General features: G+C 41.8%; 1 protein-coding gene across 2 annotated transcripts in view; it reads right to left on the bottom strand.

Annotated features, from left to right (window-relative positions):
- The window catches only part of INO80 (INO80 complex ATPase subunit), a 139,151-nt gene that overhangs the window by 81,695 nt on the left and 39,190 nt on the right, over positions 1 to 18,266 (bottom strand). For both annotated transcript variants that reach the window (XM_030814281.1, XM_030814280.1), the window contains exons 10-15: positions 15,375 to 15,570; positions 14,433 to 14,500; positions 12,857 to 13,066; positions 11,487 to 11,567; positions 10,607 to 10,702; positions 928 to 987 (exon numbers count right to left, since the gene is read on the bottom strand). In XM_030814281.1, coding sequence (XP_030670141.1) covers positions 928 to 987; positions 10,607 to 10,702; positions 11,487 to 11,567; positions 12,857 to 13,066; positions 14,433 to 14,500; positions 15,375 to 15,570 — 711 coding nt within the window. The remainder of the gene's footprint in view (positions 1 to 927; positions 988 to 10,606; positions 10,703 to 11,486; positions 11,568 to 12,856; positions 13,067 to 14,432; positions 14,501 to 15,374; positions 15,571 to 18,266) is intronic.

Raw genomic sequence — 18,266 nt, 5'->3', positions numbered from 1 at the left:
AAGTGAACCATACTGTGGGGTTTTGTTTGTTGTTTTGCTGTTGTTGAGAGGGTCTCACTCCGTTACCCAGACTAGAGTCCAGCAGTGGTGAACATGGCTCACTGCAAACACAACCTCCTGGGCTTAAGTGATTCTCCTGCCTTAGTCTCCCAAACAGCTGGGACTACAGGCATATAACACCATGCCCTGCTAAATTTTTTTATTTTATTTTATGTAGAGATGGGGTCTCACTATGTTACTCAGGCTGGTCTCAAACTCCTGGACTCAAGTGATCCTCCTGCCTCGGCCTCCCAAAATGCTGGGATTATAGGCATGAGCCACCATGCCCGGCCACTATAACTGTTTTTAAAGCAGTCACGTTTACCACAAACTAGGCTGAAAACTAGTCTTCAGCTTATTAAAGAAAAAAGTTCTGGCCAGGTGTGGTGGCTCACACCTGTAATCCCAGTACTTTGGGAGGCCGAGGCAGGAGGATCGCTTAAGCCCAGGAGTTTGAGACCACCCTGGGCAACAGGTTGAAACCACATCTCTACAAAAAATACAAAAATTAGCCGGGCATGGGGTAGTGAGCCTATAGTCCCAAAAATTAGCTGGGTGTGCTGTCTCCTGCTTGTAGTTCGGGTGGCTGAGGTGGGAGGATTGCTTGAGCCAGGAGGTCAAGGCTACAGTGAACTGTGATCATGCCACTGAACTCCAGCCTAGGCAACAGAGCAAGACCTTGTCTCAAAAAAAAGATTCTTAATTAATCCTGGAAATCAAGTCCAGCTGATTGCCTACAACAGGAAAAGTACTGTATCAGAAAAATGGAAACTTGATCAGTGTCCAGAAATATATAATAGATAAGAAGATTTTTGTCTAAAAGAAATTATCCACATCAATTAGAGAAATAATGACTGCTGTATGTATGCAGTTTAAGTAGAATGTTACCTGACTCCAGAACCTTCTGATGACTTTTCTATCATGAGGATTTCCCCAATATGGTAGCACCTAGAAAAAGGGCCAATATATACATTACTTTCTATTGATGATCTTAAAAGTATTATAACAAATATATAATTCGGAACAATTTAAAAAGAAACTAATAAAATGAGGATAGGAATTCCTCTCCTGCCAAAGGTGGAATAAGTGGTTTAACCAACCCTGTTGTCCAAATAGAAACACACACACACAGTTCATTTGTCTGAAGGCATAAAACAGCTACTGAGACAGTGGGCAATTACAGAGGCTCAAATCAGAAAAGAACGGAAGCCCAGAGAGGTTAGCCTAGTAATGTGGTATACTTTATCACTGATGGTACCATGGCATTACAAAAGTTCTAGTTGAGAGGGTAAGAAACTGAGGACACTTTTTCTTAAGAGATGTAAAATAGGCTGGGTGTGGTGGCTCACACCTGTAATCCCAGCACTTTGGGAGGTCGAGGCAGGCAGAACACCTGAGGTCAGGAGTTGGAGACCAGCCTGGCCAACACGGTGAAACGTCTCTACTAAAAATACAAAAATTATCCGCGTGTGGTGGCGCGCGCCTGTAATCCCAGCTACTAGGGAGGCAGAGGTTGCAGTGAGCAGAGATGGCGCCACTGCACTCCAGCCTGGGGGACAAGAGCAAGACTTTGTCTCAGAAAAAAAAAAAAAAAGATGTAAGACATACAGAACAAAAATTGTAGTTCAAGGAAAAAGACTTGTAACTAGCCACATTCCTGGCTTTAAGTTGGAACTAAAGGCTACAAGGTAGTAGTAACAGTAAATCATACATAGACTTGCCTGAATAGGTACCGACTCCCCGCCTCAAAACATCTGAATTCCAGAATAAAAAGGCTTTGAATAATTTGCATCCCTGCCAACCCCCAAATAGTTACTAGTGGCAAAAAAACACATAAATCCTCTCTAGGAAAAAACAGTAGTGAGAGCCCACACTTCTCTCTATAGGTTTTCCTATACAATGTCTGGCATAGCATTAAAAAATAACCAGACATATAGAAAGACCATATCACATGACTGAAAGCCTACATGAAAGAAAGATAACATACACAGAGGAGATTAAAATAATAAAAATATTAAAAACAGACTTTTGGCCGGGTGTAGTGGCTCATGCCTGTAATCTCAGCATTTTGGGAGACTGAGGCTGGCAGATCACCTGAGCGTGGGAGTTTCAGACCAGTCTGGGCAACATGGTGAAATCCTGTCTCTACAAAAAATACAAAAGTTAGCTAGGTGTGGTGACACGTGCCTGCAGTCCCAGGAACTCATGAGTCTAAGGCAGAATTGCTTGAGCCTGGGAGAGGTTGCAGTGAGCCAAGATTGTGCCACTGCAGTCCAGCCTGGGCAACAGAGCAAGACTTTGTCTCAAAAAAATAAATAAATAAAAGTTTAGGCTGGGCGCAGTGGCTCACACCTGTAATCCTAGCACTTTGGAAGGCCGAAGCAGGTGGATCACAAGCTCAGGAGACAGACACCATCCTGGCCAACATGGTGAAACACCGTCTCTACCAAAAATACAAAAAAAAAATTAGCCAGGAGTGGTGGCACACACCTGCACTCCCAACTACTCAGGAGGCTGAGGCAGGAAAATCGCTTGAACCCGGGAAGTGGAAGTTGCAGTGAGCCGAGATCGTGCCACTGCACTCCAGCCTGGGCGACAGAGTGAGACTGTGTCTCAAAAAAAAAATAAAATAATTTAAAAATAAAAATAAAAAATACTTTAAAAATGCTAATTTGTTAATGAAAAACAAGATAGAGAATTTCAGTGGTATGCTATAAATTATAAAAGAATCAAAGGGAATTTTTAGAACTGAAAAATATAGTAACTAAAATCAAGAAATTAATGGATGGATCTAATGACAGATTAGATGCAGCTAAAGAGAAAATTAGTGAACTAGATGGCAAGTCAGAAGAAAATATCCAGATTAAAGCACAAAGAAACAAAAGAATGCAAGATTCAGCACTTTTTCTGTGATGTTTCTAGATGTGGTTTTCTTCCTCCTTATCCCTGCACCTCACAGGGCTTCTTGAATCTGCAGACTGCTATCTTTTGTTGTTTTGAAAAATTTCAGCCAAATGGAAGCAGAAATATGCAGGAAGAAATGAAGATTAATAAAAATTGAATATATAATATTTAAAAAATCTAAACATAAAATATATAAGCAATAATAAAATGTCTCATGGGGTTTAAAATATAAAAAGTATACAAAACCTACAGCATATAAGTCTAGACAAAAGGGACGTAGTTCAAGTACACCGAAGTCTTTAAATTATCCAGAAAGTAGTAACTCTTAATTTATATTGTTTTTTTTTTTAAGTCAAGAAGGCAAGTTTTTCCCCCAGATTATCTACTAGAGAATAAAATAGGCCAAGTATGGTGGCTTATGCCTGTAATCTCAGCATTTTGGGAGGCTGAGGCGGATGGGTCACCTGAGGCCAGGAGTTCAAGACCAGCCTGGCCAACATGGCAAAACCCTATCTCTACTAAAAATACAAAAATTAGCTGGGCGCAGAGGTTGCAGTGAGTGGAGATCACACCACTGCACTGAAGCGTGGGTGACAGAGCGAGACTCTGTCTCCAAAAAAAAAAAAAAAAAAAAAAAGAATAAAATAAATACATGACTAGTGCTATGGTTTGAACATCTCTCTGGAGGTTTATGTGTTGGAAACTTAATTTCCAATGCAACAGTACTGAGAGGTGGGACCTTTCAGGGGTGGGAAGGTCATGGGGGCTTTGCCCTCATGAATGAATTAATGCCATTATCACAGGAGTCCCCCTCACCCTGGGCTCTTCTGCTCCTCTGCCTTCCAATCTGGTGTGATGCAACAAGAAGGCCCTTGTGAGATGAGGATCCCTCACTTTTTGACTTCTCAGGCCCTCTGAAACTATAACAAATCTCTTTTCTTTATAAATTACTCAGTTTTCTGTGTTTTGTTATAGCAGCGCAAAATAATTAAGACAAATAATAAGCTAAGAGAGGGAGGGAGAGCAATAACATTTAATCAGTCCAAAAGGACATAAGAAAGGAGAGAACCGAAAAACTGGGACACATTTCTCAGGATCTCCTGAGCGCTGTGTCATGGGCCAAAAAATGTTTTTAAAATAGGGTGGGCACAGTGGCTCACACCTGTAATCCCAGCACTTTGGGAAGCTAAGGTGGGCAGATCACCTGAAGTCAGGAGTCCAAGACCAGCCTGGCCAACATGGTGAAACCCCGTCTCTACTAAAAATAACAAAATTAGTTGGGCGTGGTGGTAGGTGCCTGTTATTCTAGCTACTCAGGATGCTGAGGCAGGAGAATTGCTTGAACCTGGGAGGCAGAGGTTGCGGTAAGCTGAGATCACACCACTGCACTCCAGCCTGGGTGACAGAGCCAGACTCCATCTCAAAAAAAAAATTTAAATTTAAAAATAAGGAAAAGAGAAAAATTAAACAGGTGCCACAAGTAGAAAAACAATTAGTAAGGCAGACTTAAACTCAATATATCAGCATTTACATTAAAAGCACAAATATTCCCAATAAGAGGCAAGAAATACACCTTAAGGTTGGCCACAGTGGCTCACACCTATAATCTCAGCACTTTGGGAAGCTGAGGCAGGCAGATCACTTGAGGTCAGGAGTTAGAGACCAGCCTGGCTAACATGCTGAAACCCCGTCTCTACTAAAAATACAAAAATTAGCCGGGCGTGGTGGCATGCCCCTGTAATCCCAGCTACTAGGGAGGCTGAGACAGGAGAATTGCTTGAACCCTGGAGACGGAGGTTGCAGTGAGCTGAGATTGCGCCACTGCACTCTAGCCTGGCGACAGATAAAGACTCCGTCTCAGAAAGAGAATTGCACCATAAATGATGTTAAATGACTAAAAATAAAAGGAAGAAAAAGAGCCATGTAAAAATTAGCAAAGATGCTCTCACAACATGTATTCAGAAAAAAATTAACTAAAGAAAAACAATATATATCAGAAAATATAGACTTTTAGTCAAAAAGTCTTTAAAAGGAAAATTTCATAATAATAAAAGGTTCAGTTCACCAGGAAGATAAAATGATTATAAATTTGTATACATCTTACAGCCTCAAATATATAAAGTAAAAATGGACAGAAGAGAAATGGACAAATCCATAATCATGATATATTTTAATATACCACTCTTAGTCAGTGACAGAATAGGCAGACGAATCAGTAAAGACATGAAAGAGCTGAACAACTTAACAAACTTTGACCTAAATCAACATATATGCAACACTGCAATGAATAAGGGCAGAATACCTATAATTTTCCAATACACAGAGGACATATAAAAACTGACAATATGCTGAGACATAAAAACGAGGGTTCAACAAATTTCAAAACATTAAAGTCATAAAAAGTTTCTTTTACCAATGTGAATTTAAGGTATCAATTAATAACAAACAAGACATCTAGACAATCCTCCACTGTTTGAAAATTAAGAATTACATTTTTTATTTTTTAAAAGAGATAGGGTCTCGCCCTGTTGCCTAGGTTGGAGTACAGTGGTGTGATCATAGCTCACTGTAGCCTTGAACTCCAGGGCTCAAGTAATCATCCCACCTAGAAATACACTTTTAAATAACCCATGGATCAAAAATGAACTTGCAATGGAAGTTAGAGATTATGATGAAGTGAAAGATAATGTATATATGACACATCAAACCTTTGGATGGCTAAAGTCATGCTCAGAAAGCAATGAATATCCTTAAAAGTACATCTATTAGAAGCTGAAAATGAATACTCTAAGCTCCATCTCAAGACATCAGATAAAGAAAAAAGCTGGCTGGGCATGGTGGCTAACGTCTGTAATCCCAGCAGTTTGAGAGGCCAAGGTAGGAAGATCGCTTGAGCTCAGGAATTCGAGACCAGTCTGGCCAATGTGGGGAAACTCAGCCTCTACTAAAAATACAGAAATTCACCGGGCATGGTGGCAGGCTCCTGTAGTCCCAGTTACACGGGAGCTTGAGGCAGAAGAACTGCTTGAACCCGGAGGAGGCAGAGGTTGCAGTGAGGCAAGATCATGTCACTGCACTCCAGCGTGGGAAACAGAGCGAGACACTGTCTCAAAAAAAAAAGGTAGAAAAAGAGTGCAGTGTGGGGCTGTGTTCCAATATGTACGACTTTCAACTTTGTATGTCACATTCTATGAAAGTTTATTTTTTTATCAATAATTTTAAAATGTAAAAACTATTCTTAGTTTACAGCCATTCAAAAACAGCTAGCAGGCTGGGCGTGGTGACTCACGCCTACAATCCTAGCACTTTGGAAGGCAGAGGCGGGCAGATCACCTGAGGTCAGGAGTTCAAGACCAGCCTGGCTAACATGGTGAAACTCCGTCTCTACCAAAAATACAAAAATTAGCTGGTGTGGTGGTACACCACTGTAGTCCCAGCTACTCAGGAGGCTGAGGCAGAATTGCTTGAACCTGGGAGGCAGAGGTTGCAGTGAGCCAAGATCGCGCCACTGCACTCCAGCCTGGGTGACAGAACAAGACTCTGTGACATAAAACAAAAAACGAAAAAAAAAACAGGTGGCAGATTCCTTAATAAGTAGAATTACCATATGACCTAGCAATTCTACTCATAGGTACATATCCAAAAGAAGTGAAAACAGTAGAAGTGTTCAAAAACTTGCACAGGAATGTTCATAGCAGTACTATTCACAACAGCCGAAAGGTGGAAACAACCCAAATATTCATCAACAGATGAATGGATGAACAACATGTGATATATATACACAATGGAATTACTCAGCCATATAAAGGAATAAAGCACTGATACATGCTACTATATGGACGAAGCTTGAAAGCTTTATACTCAGTAAAAGAAGCCAGACAGAAACGGCATTCACAAAGTGTTCAGAATAAGCAAATCCAGCCACAGGAGTTGTGTTTGTGGTTGCCAGAGTTTGCTAAGCACAAGGTGAATACAACGTGATTGCTTAGTGGGTAAAGGCCTTCTGTTTGGGCTGATGAAAAAGTTATGAAACTAGACAGCAGTGATAGTTACACAAGATTGTGAATGTACCTAATGCTACTACATTGTACTTTTTTTTTTTTGAGACAGAGTTGCGCTCTTGTTGCCCAGGCTGGAGTGCAATGGCACAATTTCGGCTCACCACAACCTCTGCCTCCTGGGTTCAAGCGATTCTCCTGCCTCAGCCTCCCGAGTAGTAGCTGGGATTACGGGCATGTGCCACCATGCCCAGATAATTTGGTATTTTTAGTAGAGATGGGGTTTCTCCACATTGGTTAGGCTGGTTTAGAACTCCTGACCTCAGGTGACCCCCCTGCCTCTGCCTCCCGACGTGCTGGGATTACAGGCGTGAGCCACCGCACCCGGCCCATTTTTTATAAGCTTGGTCTGCAGGCATGCACTACCATGTCCAACTAACTTTTAAATTTTTTGTAGAGACAAGGTCTATGTTGGCAAGGCTGTTCTTGAACTCCTGGACTCAAGTGATCTTCCCACCTTGGCCTCCCAAAGTACTGGGATTACAGGCATGACCCACCAGGCCCAGCCCATTTTTAAATAGTTAAAATGGTAAATACTATGTTCTATGTATTTTGTCACAATAAAAAATATATTGAGGCACTAGGAAAAAAAAAAATCAGGCCAACTGCAGTGGCTCATGCCTATAATCCCAGCACTTTAAGAGGCCAAGGTGGGATGATTGTGTGAGGCCAGGAGTTAGAGACCAGCCTTGGAAACATAGCAAGACGTGTCTCCACAAAATTAAAAAAAAAAAATTAGCTGGGTGTGGCGCTGCATGCCTGTAGTCCTAGCTACGTGGGAGAATGGCTTGAGGTGGAGTTCAGGGCTGCGGTGAGCTATGATCACGTCTCGGCACTCCACCTTGGGAGACAGAAGGAGAAAATGTCTCTAAGAAAAAAAAAAAAAGCAAAGACAAAAAATCAAAGAGGTGGCAACACCCACACGGTATATAACCCTAAATTAGAATATCAAAAGAAAGGTCAACATGCAAATGATAGCTCTGTTTCAGGCATACTTATAAAGTCAAAGGAAAGGTATCAATGACATTAGTAATATCACATTGCCATCTATCAGCCAGTGGAAGAGCTACTGAAAACTTAAGTGGTTTGGTGAAAAAATTTTAAGACCTTTGATTTTTCTTTTTTCTTTTTGAGACAGATTCTCACTCTGTCGCCCAGGCTGGAGTGCAGTGGCACGATCTCTGCTCACTGCAAACTCTGCCTCCTGGGTTCAAGCGATTCTCCTGCCTCAGCCTCCCAAGTAGCCGGGATTACAGGCACCCGCCATAACGCCCGGCTACTTTTTGTATTTTTAGTACAGACGGGGTTTCACCATCTCAGCCAGGCTGGTCTTGAACTCCTGACCTTGTGATCCACCCGCCTCGGCCTCCCCAAGTGCTGAGATTACAGGCGTGAGCCACCGTGCCCGGCCAAGACCTTTTATTTTTCAATATCTGCATTGATCAATATATACTGAACATTATATGAAAAAAAAGCAGAAAAAGATGGTGATCACCATTCCACAAGACAAACAATTCAAGACAAAATACTCAACAAATTGCGTTAGAATGATCTCATCATCTCAGCAAGATGCAAATGAGTCAGTCAAGTTAAAAGCGATATATCCTAACACTCCTTATACAGTTTCCACATCTACAATTTAGCCACAAAATGGGACCACAGCCATAAACCTGCCTCAAAGTGGGAAATTCCAGACAATTTCCTATTCCATACAAAGCGTAAGCCAGAAAAATACCTGCCTCACATTTCTACCCTATCCCATGCTCCTCAAACTACATGAAACCCATCACTATTACAGAGACCCAAAATCACAGAGATCATGTCAACATATTTTGATATATAATCTCCAAAATACTATCCTAACTGTGCAACTTCATTATCATATTCCTTTAGGGACAGAACACATATTAAACTCATTTTCGATTCTCTTAAATTGCAAACAATAAATCCTATTCATTCCTTCTTAAATTCCTCCAACTTTTCATAACTAAGCAGCTGTTTAAATCTCATCAATGTCTTGCCCAATGGCTGCCAAATACTTCCCTGCTGATCACCCCCTACCTCAACCTGAATTCTTTTCCTCTGAATTAATTAAGTCGATGTTCACATTATCTACCTTAGACATTATAAGTTGGACTAAGACTAGAGATCAGACTTTAGAGTATTAAGAAAATGAACTGGCTGGGTTTAGTGGCTCATGCCTGTAATCCCAGGACTTTGGGAGGCTGAGGAGGAAGGTTGACTAGAGGCCAGGAGTTCAAGACCAGCCTGGGCAACATAGTGAGACCTGCCTCTACTAAAAAAGCAAAACGGGCTGGATGCAGTGGCTCACGCCTGTAATCCCAGCACTTCAGGAGGCTGACACGGGTGGATCACCTGAGGTCAGGGGTTCGAGACCAGCCTGACCAACATGGTCAGTAGAGAAACCCCGTCTCTACTAAAAATACAAAATTAGCCGGGCATGGTGGCACATGCCTGTAATCCCAGCTACTCGGGAGGCTGAGGCAGAAGAATCGCTTCAACCCTGGAGGAAAGGTTGCGGTGAGCAGAGGTCGCACCATTACACTCTAGCCTGGGCAACAAGAGTGAAACTGATAAAAACAAAAACAAAAACGGCTGTGTGCGGTGGCTCATGCCTGTAATCCTTGCGTTTTCGGAGGCCGAGGCGTGTGGATCACCTGAGGTAAAGAGTTTGAGACCAGCCTGGGCAACATGGTGAAACCCTGTCTCTATTAAAAATACAAAACAATTAGCTGGGCATGGTGGCAGACACCTGTAATCCCAGTTACTCAGGAGGCTGAGGCAGGAGAATTGCTTGAACCTGGGAGATGGAGGTTGCAGTGAGCTGAGATTGCACCACTGCACTCTAGCCTTGGCAACAGAGCCAGACTCCATCTCAAAACAAAAACAAAAACAAAAACAAGACGTATTAAAAAAAGAAACAAATTACTTAAAATAGATTTGAATGAAAAGAGCAATGCCATAAATGATAGGATGTGTACTGACGGTATGATTTGTCAAAATCTATGTTAAAACAAACAAGGTAGATGTTTTCTATTATGGCAGTTTGACCAGGAGTATCAATTCATCAGGCTAAATGCAATATGCACTCATTGTTCCCAGCAGTAAGTTTTATAGTGATTATATGCAAGTTATTTTGGAACAATGTATGAGACATTTTTGTTTTTGTGACGGAAGGAGTCTTACTCTGTCGCCCTGGATGGAGTGCAACAGCACATTCTCAGCTCGCTGCAACCTCCCCTCGCCCCCTCACCCCCCGCCACCCTGCCCCGTTCAATCGATTCTCCTGCCTCAGCCTCCTGAGTAGCTGGGACTACAGACGTATGGCACCACGCCTGGCTAATTTTTTTTTTTTTTTTTTAGTAGAGACGGGATTTCACCATGTTAGCCAGGATGATCTCGACTTCCTGACCTCGTGATCCACCGACCTCAACCTCCCAAAGTGCTGAGATTACAAGTGTGAGCCCCCAAGTCCGGCCAAAATTTAAAACTATTATGAGTAATTAAATTAGTAGGGCAAGAAAAGGAGAGTCAAAACGTTTATTTTAAAGAGCAATAGATGTTTTGGTTGGACTGATATTTACCTTAAATTTAGGAACAAATCTAGTAAACTCCTGGTGCCAATTGTTAAGTGTAGACGCAGGTGAAATTATTAAGAAAGGTCCCCAAATGTTCTCTCTCTGCAACAGAAAAACCCAGTCAGCCAACTACAGGAAAAGGGAAGGTATTTAATTCAAAATTATAATTAATGACAAGAACAATCTAAGAATAGGAAACAAATAACAAGAGAAACAGTGAGTAAATCCCAAATCTGCACATTCAATAGTAATATCCTATGTTAATAACATAAAGACACACCTTGAGAAAAAAATGGCAAGCAACTATTCCCTCTTCTGACCTCTTATAGGTCTTATCCACAAAGCATTTATGACACACTGACTTGTATGTATTGTTTTCTACTATACTAGTTATCATGACAATCTTGTAGTCATTTAATAGGTATAGAGCTTTTGCTTTTTTCAGTTTTACACATTTTTTAAATTTAATTCTTATAAAATTCCTATAAAGTAGATAATGTCTCCATAGAAGAGGAAAAGGAAACTAAGCCTCAGAGAGTTAAGTTGAAAAAGAGGCTAAATTGCCCAAGTTTACACTGGTAATAAGAGTAGAGCTGAAATGTTAGGCAAGGTGTTCTAACTATATTGCCCTTGCCACTACACTGGTGGTAATCAATGCAGAGTGGAAAGGAGTGTCTCAAAATCACATGCTCAAAAATTGTCCTAGCCCTCTTAAAAACCAAAAAGTTATAAAATACTGTCCCCTTATAAAGCTCTGAGGCAAGAATCCAGTCCCACCATCTTCGAATGCTACAGAGCTTAGCAAAGTGCTTTTAAGTGGCTGATTTTCAACGGAAATTACCCTAAATTCTAGAGAAATGAAGATAGAAAGATTGCATCTACCCACCTCAGCCAGATGGGCCAGAAGGGCAATGCTCTGTACTGTTTTACCAAGGCCCATTTCATCAGCAAGAATGCCATTAATACCCTGGGAAAAAAAAATACGTGGTCAACACCTCATGCATTTCATCAAATTAAGTTCAACCTATTACCAAAAAGAACGACCAAGATAACAGGCTTGTTTAAAGAGAAGTGACTAGAGATACTCAGCCTCAGCACTTTTACCCACTGCTATAGTAATTGCTTTTGCCAGTGCTACAGCTACAACTATGAACCATGATACATGAGACAGGGCAAGGCCAGTTTGTTAGCTAATACAACCCAGACACAAAAACAATTAGATTTACCAAGTCCATATAAGACAACCAGAAGAAATACACAAATATTCTGCAGTAGGATCTCCAGGTTAGAAAAAAGAAAGACATTAGCTGGGCGCAGTGGCTCATGCCTGTCCCGGCACTTTGGGAGGCCGAGGCAGGCATATCGCACGAGCCCAGGAGTTTGAGACCAGTCTGGGCAACATGGAGACACCCTGTTTCTACAAAAAATACAAAAATTAGCCAGGCGTGGTGGCATGTGTCTGTAGTTCCAGCTATTCTTGGGGCTGAGGCAGGAGGATCACTTGAGCCCAGGAGTTTAAGGCTACAGTGAGCCATAAACACACCACTGCGCTTCAGCCTGGGTGACAGAGTAAGATCCTGTCTCAAAAAAAGAGAAACAGAGACATCCTTCTGCCTCTTGTCAAAGGATATAGCTTTGTATTTTCTAATAAATCTACATTAATTTTTTTATTATACTTCAAGTTCTAGGGTACATGTGCACAACATGCAGGTTACATATGTATACATGTGCCACATTGGTGTGCTGCACCCATTAACTCGTCATTTACAATTAGGTATTTCTCCCAATGCTATCCCTCCCCAGGATATAGCTTTTTAAAAGGGTGAAATCTAAAACATGATCTTGTACTCTTTTTTTTTTTTTTTTTCTTTTTGAGATGGGAGTTTTGCTCTTGTTGCCCAGGCTAGAGTGCAATGGTGCCATCTTGGCTCACCGCAATCTCCGCCTCCCGGGTTCAAATGATTCTCCTGCCTCAGCCTCCCAAGTAGCTGGGATCACAGGCATGTGCCACCACACCAGGCTAATTTTGTATTTTTTTTTTTTTTTTTAGTAGAGAAGGGGTTTCACCATGTTGGTCAGGCTGGTCTCAAACTCCCAACCTCAGGTGATCAGCCCGCCTTGGCCTCCCAAAGTGCTGGAATTACAGGCATGAGCCACCACGCCCAGCCAGATCTTGTAGTCATTTCACAATCACACTGAACAAATGACTTTAGGAAAAGAGATAATAGAAGAGAATGACATGGTTCTAAAATTCACCTGTTCATAGAGATTGGCCAACCAATTCATGCCCTTCAGTTGATAACCTTTCAATTTGCCATTAAAAATTGTGGGCTGTGGAATATCCTCACCAGCCCGGATAGATGGGTTAGCCAGGCTATAACTCTCCCCAAACCCAGTGCCAGACTTGTTTGCTGCCCGTAGGGCAGCTGCTCGACTTTCTTTTGCATCTTCATCAAATGACCTTGTCTGTAAAGTAAAAAAAACAAAATTAGAAAAAAAAAAAAAAAAGAGGAAAAATATTACATCAAATACAACTCAAGATAACAATATATCTACCCTGTGCTAAGAAAAATAATTGGAACAAAATTTCTCATAATCTGATAATATAATGTAGTATCATATGACATCATTTCTATAAAACATATTACTAATATTATTTAACGTAACAATTATATTATAAATTGGGGAAGGTCACGTTCGTCTATCCTTGACTTACGCTCTGTCAATGTCAATGTCAATAGAGGCTCCTATGCAATATATTAAAAACAGCAAATTTTTTACTTAATTCAACCTGATTGTAGTTTCTTTCTGATTTTGTTAAACATCACTATATCATACATAACAAAGAGCTTGGGCCAGGCGCAGTGGCTCATGCCTGTAATCCCAGCACTTTGGGAGGCCAAGGTGGAAGGATCATGAGGTCAGGAGATCGAGACCATCCTGGCCAACATGGTGAAACCCCGTCTCTACTAAAATAAAAAAAATTAGCTGGGTATGGTGGTGCACACCTGTAGTCCCAGCTACTCAGGAGGGTGACAAAGCAAGACTCCCGTCTCAAAAAAAAAAAAAGAAGAATAAATAAATAACAAAGAGCAAGTTATTACTTAAGTGAAAGAAGGCATTAAATAACGTAGCAGTTTTTTGAAACCATGATGTGGCTCTCTCAACAAGCCAAGAGCGTGGTCTTTTTCTTTTTTTTTTCTGAGATGGAGTCTCGCTCTGTCGCACAGGCTGGAGTGCAGTGACGCAATCTCGGCTCACTGCAACCTCCGCCTCCCGGGTTCAGGCCATTCTCCTGCCTCAGCCTCCCGAGTAGCTGGGACTACAGGCACCCGCCACCACGCCTGGCTAATTTTTTGTATTTTAGTAGAGATGGGGTTTCACCGCATTAGCCAGGATGGTCTCGATCTCCTGACCTCGTGATCCGCCCGCCTCAGCCTCCCAAAGTGCTGGGATTACAGGAGTGAGCCACCGCGCCAGGTGAGTATGGTCTTTTTCATTAAACATCTATGATGCATTTCATACTATATTGCCCACGATTACTCAAGAGAAAGAAAAAAAAATACAAACTGTTCTAACTTGAAATTAACACATTGCTGAAGCTAGAAAACTGAATATTCATTTTTCTGCCTTTCTTCTAGTATCCCTACTATTCTAAAGTGAAAGAGACCCAGCTCCACACCCTACACACAGTTACTCACACACACATACACAAGCTAGTCTATGCTTTTAATTGCAAATGTGATTAAGACTAAAGGAAGACCACCTAAGTAAAGGCTTGTGGGGTATTTCCAGGGCCAATTACAGTAAATCTTTCTATCTGAAGACTCACCCGAGCTTGGTGAATATGGTAAGCATTTTCAGCATTCTTCAGGGCCTGGGCTTTAAAATGGTTACTATCTGAAAAGGAAAATTTATGGATTATCACACTTTATCAACTGATCTTGTTCTAAGATACAATTAACACCAATATATGTGGATCCCTGATTCCCTCATTCTACTTATCCCTGGGTTCACAGAGGGTGGGGGAGGAGAAAGGCTAAATTCTCAGAGGAAAGAAGCTGGAAATGCAATGGAGGTGGAAGGCTGCCACCATCTCCAGTAGCCAAAGCAAGCTCACAAAAAACATCACGGCACTCCCTCTCAGAATTGGGGTTTCTTCTACCAAATAATACCAAGCTACAACAATCAAGACAATCAGGATTCAAAATTTTAATATATTTATGATAGGTGAAACTATTTTAACAGGAGAAATACAGACATATGTAAACCCCAAGATACTATAAAGCAGTTACAATCTCTACTATTTCTAGCTCAACACAATCTTAATCAGCATTCTCCGTGAAATTCCTCTCAAACTTCATCCCAATTCCTCCCTCTCCTTGTGATCACATAAAGACAACTGAACAGTTGCTTTCTCGTGCTTAAATAAACAAGAATCTTATTATGGGAGAGATGTTTTCCTCCGCTGAAACACAGTTCAGTTCTACTGAACTCTGATTACAATACCTGCTTTTTCTACTAACAAATCACAACAAAAATATTCCCAAACTTGCAAGATCATATAACCACAATCCTTCCTATTCAAATTCTTTAATAAATGGTCTTATACTTCTGTTATAGAAACACACTTTCCCTACTCCAGTACAATAAATCTCTCTTTTCTGGTAAATTACCTATGAATCAATAAAAATTTTGCAAGAATTAATGTATATAACCTTTAGATATAAAAAATAAGAGGTAGCCTTCCTCTAAGTCCTGACTGAGGACTCACCATAATCTTCCTGTGTGATGTTAACTACCACTCCTCCACCTATATCGATTTGTCTCTGGGTAGAACTGTCTTCTAGTTTCCTTAGGATTTCTTCCTGGATACCATCATGACCCATATCTCGTTTGCGACTCATGAAATGGGCATACAACTCTGTCTGGGTAATTAAGAAGTTGAGTTTTCGCTGTTGCCTCTTGGCCTAAAGAGGGAAAAAAGTGAAAACAGAGCCAAATTATCAGTGATATCCAAGAAGTAGTCCAGAATTCACCACTTATATTTGCATACAATTCCTTTACCAATTGTTTACTTTTAAAAATGTAAACATCACTGATAAACAATTTTAATTTAGCCAAGTCAGTGGCACTAAAAGCGATGAATAAATTTCTTTTTCTTTTTCAGACAGAGTCCCACGGTCGCATGGGCTGGAGTATAATGGCACGATCTCGGCTCACTGCAACCTCCGCCTCCCGGGTTCAAGCTAGTCTCGTACCTCAGCCTCCAGAGTAGCTGGGATTACAGGTGAGCACCACTAAACTCGGCTAATTTTTGTATTACTAGTAAAGACAGGGTTTCACCATGTTGGCCAGGCTGGTCTCGAATTCAGGTGATCCACTGCCCTCAGCATCCCGAAGTGCTGGGATTACAGGCGTGAGCCACCACACCTGGCGCAATGAATAACTTTCATTCATAATCTACTAGTAATGAGTGTTTTGCTCTCCTTTACGCTGTGAATCTTTTCTCTATTAGGCTTCTGACTAAAATATTTCTTTCTTACATTACTTTTCTATGGTGGCACTGAGACAACAACTAAATTCAAACAGTATACTCCATTTTATAACCTGGATGGTGGATACATGTCTATATAGCTTTATTATTTTTGAAAATGTACACATGTCAGAAACTTTTCTTTTTTTTTTTTGAGACAAGTCTAACTATGTTGGCCAGGCTGGAGTGCAATGGCACGATCTCAGCCTCACCGTAACCTCTGCCTGCCAGGTTCAAGTGATTCTCCTGCCTCAGCCCCCCTGGGGGCGGGGGCGGGGGCGGGGGCGGAGGCGGAGGCGGGGGCGGGACAGAGTCTCCCTCTGTCGCCCAGACTGGAGTGCAGTGGCGTGATCTTGGCTAACTGCAAGCACTGCCTCCTGGGTTCATGCTATTCTCCTGTCTCAGCCTCCTGAGTAGCTGGGACTACAGGCGCCTGCCAACATGCCCAGCTAATTTTTTGTATTTTTAGTAGAGACGGGGTTTCACTGTGTTAGCCAGGATGGTCTCAATCTCCTGACCTCGTGATCCGCCCACCTCGGCCTCCCAAAGTGCTGGGATTAAAGGCGTGAGCCACCACGCCCGGCCCGTACTGTTGTATTTTTTTAGTAGAGACGGGTTTCACCATATTGACCAGGCTGGTCTCCAACTCCTGACCTCAGGTGATCCGCCCACATTCAGCCTCACAACGTGCTGGGATTATAGGTGTGAGCCACTGCACCCGGCCAGCCACTACACCGGCCCTAAAACTCTTACCACCAGAAGTCAAAATAACTGACAAAGAGCTATAAATTATTCTGAAAGCCAATACAATAGGTATATGAAATTAACAGGTTAATGGAAGGAAGAAAATACTCCCCAAAACAATCTATAGGAAGGAACAAAATACTCCCCCCAACACAATCTGTATTTTTTGGCCAGGCATGGTGGCTCATGCCTCTAATCCCAGCACTTTGGGAGACCAAGGCTGGCGGATCACCTGAGGTCAGGAGTTCGAGATCAGCCTGGTCAACATGGAGAAACCCCGTCTCTGATAAAAATACAAATATTAGCCGGGCGTGGTGGCAGGCGCCTGTAATCCCAGCTACTTAGGAGGCTGAGGCAGGAGAATCGCTTGAACCCAGGAGGAAAGGTTGCAGTGAGCCAAGGTCACGCCACTGCACTTCAGACTGGGTGACGGAGCAAGACTCTGTCTCAAAACAAAACAAAACAAAACCCAACCACCTATATTTCACCTGTGATAATAGCTACAAAAAACGAATATAGACTGAATACACATACACGTGCAAACTTTTTTTTTTTTTTTTTAAATGTGAGAAGGCTAAATTAAAAGTTCCTTTCAGGTGGACTGCTTGATCTCAGGAGTTTGAGACCAGACTGGGCAACATGGCAAAACCTTGTTTCTACAAAAAATACAAAAATTTGCCAGGCATGGTGGCATGTACCTGCAGTCCCAGCTACACTGGAGGCCGAGGCGGGAGGACTGCTTGAGCCCAAGAGATTGATGCACTGAGCCAAGATCATGCCACTGCACTCCAGCCTGGGTGACACAGTAAGATATCACTTTTTTTCCTTTTTAAGTGCCTCTACTCTAAAATAACCAGGTAAGAAAAATAATCATTGTGTCAATAAATAAAACCATTCCTAAGATAAACAATAAAATGAAAACATAATCCAAAATACCAAATCATATGGAACACAGAACACAGTGTAAGCAGCATATTAAAGACTCATTATTTTGTTTTTTTTTTCTTTTTTCTTCTTTTTTTGAGATGGAGTCTCACTCTCTCACTCTGGCTGGAGTGCAGTGGTGCAATCTCGGCTCACTGCAACCTCCACCTCCCGGGTTCAAGCGATTCTGCTGTCTCAGCCTCCCGAGTAGCTAGGACTACAGGTGTATGCCACCACACCCAGCTAATTTTTTGTATTTTCAGTAAAGACGGGGTTTCACTGTGTTAGCCAGGATGGTCTCGATCTCCCGACCTCTTGATCCGCCCACCTTGGCCTCCCAAAGTGCTGGGATTACAAGCGTGAGCCACCACGCCCAGCCTTGTTTGCTTTTTTTTTTTTTTTTTTCCAAAAAAGAGCATTATTGGTCCAAGAGTCATTATTTTAAATTATTTCATAACAAAA

This window comes from Nomascus leucogenys, chromosome 6 (assembly GCF_006542625.1).
Source record: "Nomascus leucogenys isolate Asia chromosome 6, Asia_NLE_v1, whole genome shotgun sequence".
Taxonomy (NCBI): Eukaryota; Metazoa; Chordata; class Mammalia; order Primates; family Hylobatidae; genus Nomascus; species Nomascus leucogenys.
The sequence above is the reverse complement of the archived record's forward strand: the minus strand, read 5'-3'. Positions and strand labels throughout refer to the sequence as shown.